This window comes from Lingula anatina, chromosome 5 (genome assembly GCF_051362555.1).
Source record: "Lingula anatina isolate TDL-2025a chromosome 5, LinAna3.0, whole genome shotgun sequence".
NCBI lineage: Eukaryota > Metazoa > Brachiopoda > Lingulata > Lingulida > Lingulidae > Lingula > Lingula anatina.
In genome coordinates, this window is record NC_141771.1 from 12,557,880 (window position 1) to 12,572,402 (window position 14,523).

A 14,523-nucleotide genomic window follows, 5' to 3' on the forward strand; every position below is an offset into this window, starting at 1 on the left:
ATCTCCAAAACTGGCAGAGATAGGTCCATAGTCTCTATTGAACTTGAATAGGAAGTCATATACTGGCAATCTACATGTGACCTTAAAATTGACCTTTAACCTACTTTTCACCATGAATTGAACTTTGCAAATTTTGCTTCCCTTTTATCTCCAAAACTGGCAGAGATAGGTCCATAGTTACTATTGAAGTTGAATAGGAAGTCATATACTGGCAATCTTAATGTGACCTTAAAATTGACCTTTGACCTACTTTTCACCATGAACTGAACTTTGCAAATTTTGCTTCCCTTTTATCTCCAAAACTGGCAGAGATAGGTCCATAGTCTCTATTGAACTTGAATAGGAAGTCATATACTGGCAATCTACATGTGACCTTAAAATTGACCTTTGACCTACTTTTCACCATGAATTGAACTTTGCAAATTTTGCTTCCCTTTTATCTCCAAAACTGGCAGAGATAGGTCCATAGTTACTATTGAAGTTGAATAGGAAGTCATATACTGGCAATCTAAATGTGACCTTAAAATTGACCTTTGACCTACTTTTCACCATGAACTGAACTTTGCAAATTTTGCTTCCCTTTTATCTCCAAAACTGGCAGAGATAGGTCCATAGTCTCTATTGAAGTTGAATAGGAAGTCATATACTGGCAATCTAAAAGTGACCTTAAAATTGACCTTTGACCTACTTTTCACCATGAACTGAACTTTGCATATTTTGCTTCTCCTTTATCTCCAAAACTGGCAGAGATAGGTCCATAGTTACTATTGAACGTGAATAGGAAGTCATATACTGGCAATCTAAGTGTGACCTTGAAATTGACCTTTGACCTACTTATTATCATGAACTGAACTCTGCTAATTTCTTTTTCTTTTAACTCCAAACCTGGCAGAGATAGGCCCATAGTTTCTATTGAAGTTGAATAGGAAGTCATATACTGGCAATTTACTGTGACCTTGGAATTGACCTTTGACCTACCTTACGATGAACTTAACTTTGATTGTACCATTTTTAGTTATATATATATTTTTTGCATATTTTGAAAATTCTTGTTGATTGCATTTTTACAGCTTGGCAAGCACAAGACTGGTGGTTGTGTTCCTTATTTTGTATATGTGGGGGTCTATACGAATGCGCTTGCTCCAGCTGGTGGTACAATATTCGGAGGCGGTATCGCCTCTCTGATCCTCTAGTTAACATATGCATTTAAGCATTCTTGATGTATTTCAGCATCCTTAGGTGTTTACATGTAGCATGGTTTGCATGCGACTAATCACAGTTACTCGTACGATTGCTTTTGAATATGTACAGTAAGATAGAAATGGACAAATTTAACCATTTTTAAATCCTTAACAAATAAAGTGACCTATCATATAAAATCATCCACGGTGGAATGAGGGTAGAAAACTTGTCCATTCATTGAGTTTAAACTAAAAGCCGTGGCAGTACTTTGAGGTCAGTCATAAGCCACTTCTTTAAACGAACTAGATTTGAGCTGCACTTCCATCGCCCTGGTTGTTGTCACTTGTGTTAGCGTCTCCGTTCTCTATGGCACGAGAAGGCTTCTTATCGCCTACGTCATCGAACAACGCCTCGATGTAGGGCCGCAATGGCGACCAAAGCGACGGTTCCATCTCCCCCCTTTTGAGTGCGATAAGCTGTAAAAATCATAGACATAGTTGGAAAACCAATCAAAGAAAACAGCATTAAAAAGATATTAGGCGTTTGATTGGTTGAACGCGATTCATTGGGTCCAGTCTTTGATAAGACAAACAGACCTCCAAAAATTTTCAGAATTAATCCATACAAAACATGAAATAACTTTCACAAGTATATACGGCAACTAACATGGCGTCCATCCTCAGCATCTGTCTCTTTTTTTTTCATGCCAAAAAAATATTTCACAGGTTTAAAAATTTTCCCTAAACCAAACAGTCAAATTCATATGTCATTTTAGAATAGTGACTTACCTTGGGAATCAAAAGCAACAAAATCGTAGCTATGATAGCGAAGAGCGTGAAGCCAGCTATAACGCCAAAGTTGACGTTTGGCTCTTCTTGTACGAGGACACCTACTGGAACTCCGACAACAGTCGCCAAGGCAATGATAACCATAGCCAAACCAACTTGACTGCTGTCTCCAGCATCTCTCTTCACCGACATCACCCTACAAAAAATGAAAAGAAAATAAATACTAATATCACGTTATGTCAAATAGCAGAATAGATGGAACCGAAAAATCAATCCATGACATTGGTAGAAACTTTTTAAACATGTATGTGGGGACTACACGGGGTACTGTACAGTAAAAAGGTTGAAAATCAACTTCAAACATTATATCAATAATTTGTTTCCATGTTGTGTCTGACGTGATTTGAAAGTGTTGTGGATGCGACAGATACATGTAGTACCGGAGTAATATAAAAAAGTCAAAATTTTATAATGAAATGTTATCTTCCCCACATAAAAAATTATAAATTTTAATTCATTTGAGTATATAACTGTTATCTTGTAGTATGCATGATGGAGGATAAATTGGCACTTTTTGTTAGTTTGAAGGTGAAAATTTTCATGAAAAAATAAAGAAAACTAAAAATGTGTATTTTTCCACCCAATGACTACTATAAAAAGGCTATGGTACAGTAGTAAGATGAATACCTGTTTCAAAATGTATCAATTTTCACCAAAAGTTTCACCACCAAACTTTCAAATACTAACACAATATACGTCACAATGCAAACCATGTGGAAAACAATATAATAGTATGGTGACTAAATACACTGTTTAAAATAGGTTTTTTTTCTTCGTTGGAGTATATATCACATATGGCTATGAATATGAACATTTTTCATGACTTTTTATTTATTTTTTTGCACCGAATATTTTTCCACCAAACTTACAAAACTTTCCCATATATTCCTCATAAAGTATACTTAAGGGAATGATGTTGAAATGATCACCAAATATCAAATTAATAGCTTTTTCATGGTGGTAAAATACACATCTTTTAATTCCATTTCCTCATTTAAATTGTCATCTGCAAACTAACAAAATAAGTAATGTATACTCCATTATGCAAACTACAGGACAAGAGTTAATGCTTAAATAAAATAAGATTTATAAAGTTGTGTTTGGAGGGGGGGGGGTAAAAATTTCAAGGGGGAGTTACATTTTCATTATGAACATTTGACTGGGTAGTCACATTTTCATAATAAAAACCTGACTGGGCCGGAGTCACATTTCTGGGGGAGTCAGATTTTCATGGTACACCTGTATGTTGGATGTGACGATGTAGATATTGGTTCACGTACCAGGTAGGCCAGACCAAGCAAACAGAGACCAGCAACAGCAGACCCTTGTACACGATAAACGCAATGGACCAGCCCATAGCACTCCCGCTGTGACATTGGCGATAGAGAGTCTGGTACCGCACCATTTTGGCAGCATCTCGCTAATTTTGAGAAGGAACGGGAGTCATATATCCGCGACTAACTGTGAAACAGCAGCTGAGCTAATGTACTGTTCGCACTTGTGCCACTTTTTGGTACAATATCAAAAAAGTAACAAAACAGTGTGACTTTGAAGAACAATTACCAACTTCATAAGTAGTTGAGACCAAAAGCAATATTTTCTCTTTCACAAAGTACTTGTGCATACAAACCGTAGCGACTACCAGTGTGGGTTTACTTACAATTTCGGGTAAATGCCTATCTTTCACCACAAGTGGGTCAGTCAACTGCCAGATAAGCAACATCAGAATATCAATAACCAACAGTACGGCAACTCCAGACAGCATGCGCAGTTCTACTTGCAGACCCTGGTAAAGATATTCTGTATATAAAACTCCGAAAAGAACAACTGCAACCGTAACGTTAACGTTTTGGTTTGCCACATTAAAGATGAACGACATACATGGGTATATGTGAGGTATACGTATAGGTATACTAGTATATATGTGTGTGGTAAATGTGTGAAATAGCACAGGATCTGCAGCTGCAATTAAAGCATTTAATGTATCTTGTTTCGTTGATAATGAATGTGTCTGCGTGGGTTAATCATTGTATTTGTCTGTGTTCCTTTGCATGTCAGTGTTTTGGATTACAAGAGATGCGAAAGTCTGTTGTTCGTAAGATTTTAGTGGATGCACAACTCATATGAGGCAAAATAAAGGGTTGATCACTACAAGTCTTAGTCAACTTCTCAGTTAGATAATAACCATTGGTCGTGTCCTATATGCAGTTTGCAGGATACGACATTATCATGAACGCGACTATTCAACAGCTGCAGCAGTGTGCAAGATGTTAATAAAACGCTGCATCTTACTCAAGGCCAAAAATTAAATTATATTAAAAATTCACCCAATCCTGCCGATAACGAAAGAGGCGATACACTCCCCACATCTTCAGCAGCATGGTACCAAACGACAGTGTAAACCCAGTCACAAATAGCCAGACAAAGGCATTACATGGTACATTGCTAGTCGACGACAGCTGTGTTGCACTGCCTGGAACAAATAACCCTGGTTTTGTAATATAGCAGTGGCGGATTTAATGGGTACCAGGGGTGTCCTGACCCCTCCCCCTCTTCGATTTCTGCTTAAAAAACGCAAAAAAAAAACATCTAGCTAAATCATAGTTCTAAACCCTACCAAATGGCGCCTTCCAAAACACCATTTTTTTCGAGGTCCTCGAGCGTGGACCTAACCTGAAGCCAAGGGAGGAGGGAGGGGGTGGTCGGCCTCGCAATTCGAGGCCTGGCAATCCCTATAAAACGGACCCCTACAAAAATTTCTGGATAGACCCCCTGTATAGGCCTATGTTTAGTAAGTATAATACACCTAAAACAAACATGATATCTTTTTAATGCGACACGACAGAATCACAGATACATGTATTTAAAAATGGGCTATCATAATTCACAGATCATACAGGAGTGTGTTTCCTTAAGAGAGATAAATTGAAATCGACTTGCACGACTGCTCACCTTGAAGAATGACATTGACAGCCAGGAAGATGCATCCCAGTGCAATGACACTGTTCATCAGTGGCCATGAGTTTTGAATTAACCTAAAAATTAAATGTATTGTGTACGTTGTGATCGTCTTTGCTGATGTGAAAGGAATGGTAGTCCTAGGAATGGAAGTCCAGGCTACAGGATCCCATATGGTTAGTATATGTTGGGGAAGGTCGTAGTATAGGAGCTTGAATATGGGACGAACGTCATCTGTACAAAGTGCTACCATTCCTGTCACACCAGTGCCTCTGAAGCCAGAAAACAGGTATAATATTTAGTGCAGTTAACCTTGATACACCCTTCTCATGTGGAAAAAACGTGCAATGATTCGTTTGTACGATATTGTGCAGATGATTGATTGAAATTTCACACTTAACATGACACTTAACATGACAGTTATATCTACGACTTCCTGTCTACCCTGGTTCCAATACATACTGTGTCTTCCATTTGACTATCGTAACTAACATGAACACAACAGTGAGAACTATTGATATCACAGCGATCACAGTAAAGGCTATTTTTAGTTCGTCTGCGACAACCAGTAGTTTTCGGACCGTCCTGTACCCAGATTGCGGTATATGGCCGCCTATCGAGAGAAAAACAAAACATGCCTCCATAAATGTTTAGAACGCATCGGGTGATTAATACTTAGAACTACTTGCAATGTTCAGGACAGCTAGTCCATTTGGACAACCCCCCCCCCCCCAAAAAAAAAATTAATTAATTAATAAATTGATAACACGCAGGAGCTACATGCATGGACAACAAACCAACAAACGGGGATACTACAAATGGCTTCAACTGTGCATCATCAGGGAAGTTTACACTTTGGCTTAAACTAATTTTTTTTCCTGCTTATGTAACTTTCCTAGCCAAAACTGGAAATTCCCCCTGTTATATTTATTTAAGCCATACGCAAGTAAATAAAGGGAGACGCAGGTTTGTGGAGATACATGTAGATCTTTGAAGACATACTACCTGGGTTCAGACAATAAAATATTGGTGAATGAATTTTAATGTTTGGCGATCAGCACACTGAATAGGTAGAACAACCGCAGAACGCACCATGAGAATACCACAGGTCACTAATCTTCTCCGACAACGTAATGTTCCGGGATTTCTGGTCGTAAACACCAAACAATAAAGCTGTACCGTCTGAAATCAGAAATAGGGTTCCAATTTATCAATGATTTCAGGATATAAAGAACTTTATATGTAGGGGGGCATAGATAAAGAACTGGATGCACCTTTCCTTCTTTCTCACACCCACACACGTAGGTAAACGCACACTCACAAACACAGACGCACACTAAAGCAATTTCTCCACTGGTGTTGTATATTTCGGCATGGGTTCATTGGCGAACTTGTTATATTTGGTATTGTGTAACTCGTTTGCTTATCTATCTAAGCGATTAAAAAAATAATAATAATATTGTGAGTGTTTGTTTGACTGGTGGCAGTCGGGTATGAGGTGGTTGTGTGTGGCTTTATTACACTCCATCTAGATGTGTGCTGAAAACCTACTTCTTATTTGCTCCATAGACAGCCAGCTCATTCGACTTCCATGGGGTGAGAAAGACACGGGACCCTTGAAAGAGAAAAAATCTCACGATTTTACATAAGCAGTGGCGGTTGTGTGTTTGGGAGGGGGGTTAGCACGTGTGACTCCCTTAGTTTACAAGTTACTCCCTTGAAACTTTAACTATTGATACGAGGCAAAGTCTGGCAATGTTCCATCTTTGTGCCCTACATGTAAAACTCATACAAAAACAGTTTTCTTTGCAATGACAAGCGGTGCAATTTCTTATCCTTGTGCTACCACCAATACCATACAAAATAGAATTAGAAGCAAGCAACCCTTTCACTTTAAACGTGTATCACTGGAAACGCAAAAGTAAATTTCAAAATGAAAGTTTTACACAATTATGGTAAAAATACACCAAACTCCCCATTTAGTGAATCTTGTCAACCAACTCTTCACCTACACTATAATACATCTGCCAAACGTTGAAATACTTACCGACGCACCGAAGAAGTTGGTGCGATCCAGTTCTGGAATCAAAGCGTCCGTCACCGTGCCGAGATCGGTGAACTTGAAGTTGGTGATTATTCTTGGCGGAAGACGAGACAGGCTCTTGTTTAAGGCCAATGCAGCCGCCCATATGGCATCATAATTCAACTGATATAGTATTCTTCTGGTGTCGTCATTGTACCAAGCTTGTTCTTTCATTTCCCTCAAAATTTCTACAGGATCCTAAATCAATCACCCTGAGCTTCAGAGATAACTTGACACTATAACCTCTTCACTATAGCCTATCTTCATCGTGTCAAGTTACCTCTGACGAAAATAGTTTGACCTAGTTTATATAAGCCAATCGAATCCAAGTTTCAAAAATTTTCACCAAAGTTTGGTGAAAACGTTGATTGGTTGACCGTCAATCGGCAATCCTCGGCTGATTCCGCAAGCTCCATACTAACAACAAAGTGCGGAGACATCCGAGTAGTTCCGAGTGCATAACCGTACACAAAGATAGCATGGCGTCTCCTACGAGTGACTACGTGAAATAATGTGTTAAGTTATCTCTTGATTCTTTGCAAAATATGAGTATATCGGAATTGAAACCAGAGCAGTTTGAGGCCCTGCATCATTATCTACTGAGGGATGATGTCCCTGATATTCAGCCTTATCTTTGATTGGTCCAAATTTGAACAAAGCGCGCTTTGACTCGTTCGCGTTCATTGGCTAGATCGTTCAATGAGTCATTGAGTGCGGGCTTTAAATTTGATTGGCGGGCGGCGGAGGCAATCGAATGTGGTCAGAGGTAACTTGACACGATGAAGATAGGCTATAGTGAAGAGGTTAGTGTCAAGTTATCTCTGAAGCTCAGGGTGAAATCAATACACCTGTGTATATACATATATCAACAACAACGCTTATCGACAGTTTCAGTGCTCCGTAAGTTTTCATTTTAATAGACTGTGTATTGTTAATATTATAGCTTGAAATGCGTGCACGATATGTGTGTGTGAGAGAGTTTGTGTTTGTGTGTGTGCATGGGCGTTGTGAGCCTACAGGTATACAGGTACCTTTACTGTAAATGGGCGTTTTGGTTCATATCCAACTTCGCTGGCATGTTTAGCGTCAGCGCGGAATGTAATGAACTGCCCTTCTGCCGCTTGGACCACCTGCTCCGCGTTGCAAGAGAGTTTCCGTTTTTGGTGCATGTTGGATGCGAAGTTGCGGTAGTCTTTAACGAATTCCATCAAACTCAGCCAAACATATTTCTTTCCAATCAAGCCATATTTGTATGCCTGTTTGAATAAAAAAATTATAAGCAAACATGCAATAAAATGCAAATAAAAGCAAATGTTAGTACAATTGGAAAATGCCAAATACTACATACAATGACACTTTTATAGCATTTTCAGTCCCAAGAAGTGTAGCCAGTTACACTTGAGATTGGATTGTCGTTGTCTAGCTACCGATGTGACGGGAATGGATGTCCGCATAGAACTGTACTCCATTTCCGATTACTTTTACAGGTGGCAATTGTCCCAAATGCTAGCCCTAACCTATAGTAATCATATGGTACCCCGGACTTCCTTTCCTAGGACTACCACTCCTGTCACACCGGTAATCCACTCGAAAACATCACCATCTGCTCTTAACACGACAGGCAGTGTTTATAAAGCTGATAGAATATCTATAATCTGGTGGGACGTATGTTCAGCCTATAGCACTCACTGCCGTTTTAAATCTATTACCTGACAAAACACATGACAAAGCGATGAGCCCAGTCCGTCAGCGTGATGCATGATTACCCTTGCGTCCAGTTCCTAGAATGGCAGAAAAATAGTTAATTTTATATAATAAGACCCCATTGAAACCAAAGCATGATGCATCCCTCTTGAATAGCTTAATATGGCTTAGTTTAAATCCACATTTATAATTATAAAGTCTCACCTTCAGTTTTTCCATAACTTGGCCTAGCTGCTCTACTCTATAGAATAAAGAAGTGACAATTTCTATGCCGGACTGTCTTAGCAGTATCTCCACTTCCTTCGACATCTACTCGGAAAAGAAAAAGCAAGCACAGTGTTATTCTTAAAAAAAAAACAATATTTCTTCAAACATGAGTGCAGGTTTCGCACTCAGACACACTCACAGTAATTCAAACGTTAAATTATAAAATTCGTTTTACTTATTCATCAAATTAATCACATGAGACTAATTTTGCATTTCATGCGTGATACACAGGCAAATAGAAGCCTAATAATACATGTAGAATCCTTTCAAAATAGAAAGAAATATTAGGCCCGTATCCAGGGGGGAGGTTCGGGGGGTTCAAAAAAACGCCCCTTTGTCCCAGGAAAAGGTTCCCTCTGGGTAAAATTTTATCAAGGTATATGAATGTTTCATGGCAAAAAGGCCCACTTTTTAAGAAAAAGACCCCCCCCCCCCTTTTGAAATTGCTGGCTACGGGCCTGTATGCTGTCAGCTTAATGGAAATGTCAGCATCCACTTTACCTCTGTAAACGGCCTCTTGTCTTCCGCCAGCAATGCCACGCGGGTCCAACCGAAACGCTTGACAAAATCCACTTCTATAGTGACAACGTCCAGCCAGGAGCCGACTGTCCGGTAAAAGTAAGGGAAGACGAGTCTTTGGGATAAAGTGGAAGACGAGCTACCGGTCGAGATCTGCAATAACCATGTATCTACAAAAGGATCGGTTGATTCTCCGCCAGAAATAAGTTGTAGTGAGCAAAGGTTGGGACATGTAAATGTGACAGTCGAAGGCCGCATTTACAACAGCAGGCTACCTAGTCCGCGGATCAAATATGGCCGACCCACTTGAATGCTTGTTGCACTTTTCCGCGGGAAATGTATTGAGTGTCTGTTACAGGGATAGGCGGCAAGCTTTTAAGTCAGTCGCCGTATTTGATCCACGGACTAGTTAGTCGGCTGTTCTAAATGCGGCGAAGTTTACTGCATCGGAAGTTCAGAGTATCATTAGAGTAGCCTTTTCTCTGACCACAGGTGCGCTCTAGTAGTCTGAAATCGCCGATACTTAAAATGTACGTACACTAATATATCCTGATATCAGAAGGTTAACCTAGCCTGAGTTCCGGATCCAGACAAAGATTAAATCTTTTTTTTTTTTAATTAGCGCATAAATTAAGACACTGTGATCTGATTGAGACTATAGTTAAAAGTTTTTTTAAAATTTGGCTCAGGTGCATCATACCTGTATCATCTTCAGTTTCCCCGTGATCTCTCCTATCACATCCGTCTCCGTGACGCTGCCGTGGTGCAGCAGCATCATTACCGGCGGGTCTGTTTTTGACGTCATCAACTCTTGTAGTTTGGCCACAGCGTTTCCTACATGGTACATCGATTCGTTTGCAGGCACCTTTAGATAAGAGAAACATTGGTTAAGTTATCAGTGCACTGATTTTCTGTAAAGGCTATTAAGTTCGGTGATTATTTTAGCCTGAAATTATTCCAAGATTAAAGATTAATAATATTTTTCTTCATTCCAGTGCCATTGTGTAGGTAAGGCATAAAATATAAGTTTTCAGCTATTTGTGCCAATTTATAGACAAAACTAGGCGAAATGATACATTTACGGAAAGATGAAGCCAACAGGTTTTGACTTGGTACCAACCACGAAAGTGATGTTCAGGTTAACATAGACTTTAGCACAAACACAGTGTTGGTGGGCATTATTTTTGAAACGTATAGACTCAGGCCTACCCAACTACCAGACTCGGCACCGAATGATCCAGAATTCACCGGTAGATCAGACCACACTACCCGTTTTCAAGGTGTGTATCAGATCGCATTACACAGTATCATACCCTGAACAAATTTTGATTGGTGATGCAATGCTTTTCAACCCCGCTGAGAATCGTCACTATCACATCGCGTATTAGGCAAGAGCGGTGTCGCGTCTGATACTGTGTAATGCGATCTGATACACACCTTGAAAACGGGTAGTGTGGTCCGATTTACCGGTAAATTCTGGATCATTCGGTTCCGAGTCTGGTAGTTGGGTAGGCCTGAGACTGGCATATGCCATGTGTGTCACATGAGAGTCGATAGCAGCTCTTGTAACTGGGGGTTACATTGTATGAAGTGAGTGTTCAAACGGGTACCTGAAGGTTTACTGTCCTTACGTTGGGGGCAATGTTTCCTGACCGTAGGGTCATTTTGGTTAAACATACTTGGTAATGGAAACTTAATATTGCTGATAAGGTTTGTGATAGGGAATTACGTGACATTAAAGGGATAATAACTTCGTTTTGGCCAAAAATGAATTTTCCTGGAGTAAACAACGAATTTCCCATACTCACCACTGGTTAATGAATCCATTTTCACATTCAAAGTCAGTCCCTGTTTTTTCTAAAAAGTTTGGTTTTTTTATAATCTCTAAAGAGATTATAACAGAGTATAGCCATCAATGGAGGTCACGTGGTCTAAAGACAAGCTCTGATGTCAGAATAATAGCTGTAACTGCCGTTTTGTGGTAAAACAGAATATATTATATTTCTATGAGTTGTTCACAATGTTTTATTGTGAAATATAGATCTCATACGAAGAGTTATTATCCCTTTAAAAATACTCTTCACGCCTTTGAACCACCCCCAGTCATTTCTATTCATGAAAACATGCTTATATTTCGTGATGCATACCTTGAAGACGCCTTAAATATTGTTTATACCCCGTAGATCTTACCTGAAGATCATGTAATGTCTCTATTATCTTTTCAGTCTTGTCAGGTAGTCATGGCAACATGCGATAGGTGTATTTTACACGACACGGGTCGGTCATACAATACTCCGCGCCATTTTCTTTTGTTACGAAATGAAAATTAGACCATGTCCGGTGAAGGACAGGCAAGGCAAATGTCGTAGCAAAAGACTGGTCAATCATTTACAACTTAACTAAAACTTATTTAGAATGGAATTGAACCCAAGTGCAGCTACGGGTCAAGCGGTCGTAAGAAAAAGAAAATTGCTTTTTTTTTTGGCTACAAGAAAAGTTCTTTTTGTGGCTAAATCCTGTGCAGAGTGCCTCAAAGCAAAAGAAATATTGCCTTGTTATTGCTGATTGAATACATACCGTTTTGTAGAAGTAGACAATTGTTATGAGATATTTTAATTTACAATTTACATCAACAGCTCGCATCTAGTCTTTCTGCTCTGCTAAGACCCATGCCCCCCGCCCACATCTTTACACAACTCATTTTGTCAGATTCAAACTTTTATGCTGGTCTGTTGTAAACAGTGTATATGATATGCATACGAATATAAACTGCCATTTACAGTGTAGACATTCATCTACGCAAAATATTTCTTCCCCCAAGCCCTTATTGTTGTGTGTGTGTGTGTGTGTGTGTGTGTGTGTGTGTGCGTGCTTGTTTTTGTGTTTTTTTCCACATTTAGCAGCGCTATCAATATCGTTTACAGTTTGACATTTTGTCATTACGTTTTATTCAATCTATTCAGACATTCTCACATTCAAAGGGACGATATAATAATATAATGGTATAATGTATGAGGCACCCTCGTCTTCTTACTGCTAATAAGGACATTTTACATTTATAATTTATAATCTTGTGTAAATCTTGTTTGTTGTCACCACATCATGTCAGTCTTATGGTATGCAACCTTCTTCAATTACAACGACCATGGGTGGGACAACAGAGGGATTGGACTGACTACCCGTAATCTTAATCAAAAAGCTGGCAAAGACAGGTGGAACTTATTTAACTACTGCGATCAATTTCAGCAGTAAACGAGCTTGATAAAAGTACGTGCCTGGGCGTTCTTTTAAAACTGAAGGGCACACCTGACTGAACTATTTACATAATAGGGGACAGGTGAACTGTGCATACACCATAAGGAACAAATGGAAATGTTTAAAAGATGGTGTCGACGCCGACAACCCGTTATTCGAGAGATATTGTTGGGCCGGCTCACTGTGAGATATATACATCTTTTAAAGTTGTAATTATTGAAATATTCTGACCATTACGTGACAAATTCATTTCAACGGAGCCACACCCCCATTCAATTAACAGCAGAAAGCAAACTTGTGAAAAGGGAAAAATTCCGGAAGCGTAATGTAATAGGTGCGACACAGATTAAACCCGCGGTCCACTTATTTTAAGTTGACATAGTATTTGCATACATCTAATATTGAATGAATGTTTTTCGGCTTTTCAAATTTTGCAAGTTTTTCTGACTAGTATTCTTTTTTCGTTGTCCTTATATTGAAAATAACATTAAAAATACTTCAGACAGACTAGACGGACATTTATCCTTGATTCATATACAAAAATAATGAATTATGGGTTAACTCCACTCACCGAAGTGTTTTTGATGACGAGACGCAGCGTGTGCCCTGACAGCACTTCGGGATGGTTGTTGATGTCGTTGAGGGCCAGCTGCACAGGGCCGTACATTTGCTCGTCGGGCGTGCCAATCGGAGTGAGCATACCGAAGTAAATACCAGCACCAGCAGTAACACGGAGATACAGGCCCAATAACAGCGCAATCCTGCAAAACACCTCCATTTTTAAACGCGTAACTTCATTTAACAAGCTCGTCGCTGCACTTTGTCCGTATGACAGTGAATTGTCCTCGTCCGATTAACTTCGAGAAGGTTCACCTGGCGCAGACGCAGACTTAAAACGACCCAGTTATGAAAGGTGATTTTAGCCTGTTTTAGCAGTTAATGCCAACTTTTTGCAGTGCAAACCAACGACCTGAAAGATATGATCTAAATGAGGCTGGGTCTTTTTTTTTTTTTTTTTTTTTTTGGAAATTATTTTGGGACTTCAGAATGATGACGCGTTGAAGACTTATCAAGACCAGTTCTTGTTTAACTGTGTAACTTTCTAATGCATCTGAGAGGACACGCATACTTTGAAATGTGCAAGTCACTCGCGTGTTTAGAGAAAAAAATTCCGCGGGCTAAGGATCCCAGCACACGTTGTTGTGAGTGCCCTAGCGTTTCATAGACACTGAGAACATGGAAAGAATTGCAAATGTATAGAAAACGTGTGAAAATAAATTGCTTGGTTATCGTTTGTTTAGCTCTTTCTTTCTGTTTACTCAGTATATTTGAAGAAGGCACACTATCATTATCTGTTGTTGCTATTGATTTTGTAAGAAATCGTACACTACCTTTGGTGGGAATGGTAAATATGATGTCAGGTTTTAAGTATGAAAATTCGTTTTTATAGTGTATTCTTCAGCTTTCCCCCCAACATTTAATGCCAAGGTCAAGCCATTGTAAACACTGCAAACACATACACGTCACGTAAGACACGCATTTGCAATCTTTATGCCTCTAGCAACATCATGAATACCATTAGAGACAATGTTTTTTTAATCAGACAAGTTTTGTACATCCAGAATGATGAAAATTCCGATGTTCTCCGCGCGGCACAGAGAGGGTTGATAAATACAATCATTGGCTCTGGCGGAGACCAATTTGTTG

General features: G+C 39.3%; 1 protein-coding gene across 1 annotated transcript; it reads right to left on the reverse strand.

The window, feature by feature from the left end:
• Positions 1-4,368: 4,368 nt before the first annotated feature.
• LOC106165356 (gamma-aminobutyric acid type B receptor subunit 1-like) lies at positions 4,369-13,817 on the reverse strand. The gene is made up of 11 exons (XM_087013802.1): positions 13,388-13,817; positions 10,262-10,426; positions 9,544-9,714; positions 8,980-9,084; positions 8,781-8,852; positions 8,103-8,327; positions 7,036-7,269; positions 6,540-6,603; positions 6,081-6,170; positions 4,983-5,601; positions 4,369-4,503 (listed from the first exon to the last, which is right to left on the reverse strand). The coding sequence occupies exons 1-10, from the start codon at positions 13,592-13,594 to the stop codon at positions 5,429-5,431; spliced, it is 1,506 nt and encodes a 501-aa protein (XP_086869928.1). The 5' UTR covers positions 13,595-13,817; the 3' UTR covers positions 4,369-4,503; positions 4,983-5,428.
• Between the last annotated feature and the right edge of the window lie 706 nt (positions 13,818-14,523).

Excerpts from the sequence above, each read along its gene's own strand:
- LOC106165356 (XM_087013802.1), bottom strand. The coding sequence starts at position 13,594 with ATGGAGGTGTTTTGCAGGATTGCGCTGTTATTGGGCCTGTATCTCCGT. Across the intron at positions 10,427-13,387 it reads TCGTCATCAAAAACACTTCG|GTGCCTGCAAACGAATCGAT; the intron begins GTGAGTGGAGTT and ends TCTTATCTAAAG. Across the intron at positions 7,270-8,102 it reads AACGCCCATTTACAGTAAAG|GATCCTGTAGAAATTTTGAG; the intron begins GTACCTGTATAC and ends TGATTGATTTAG.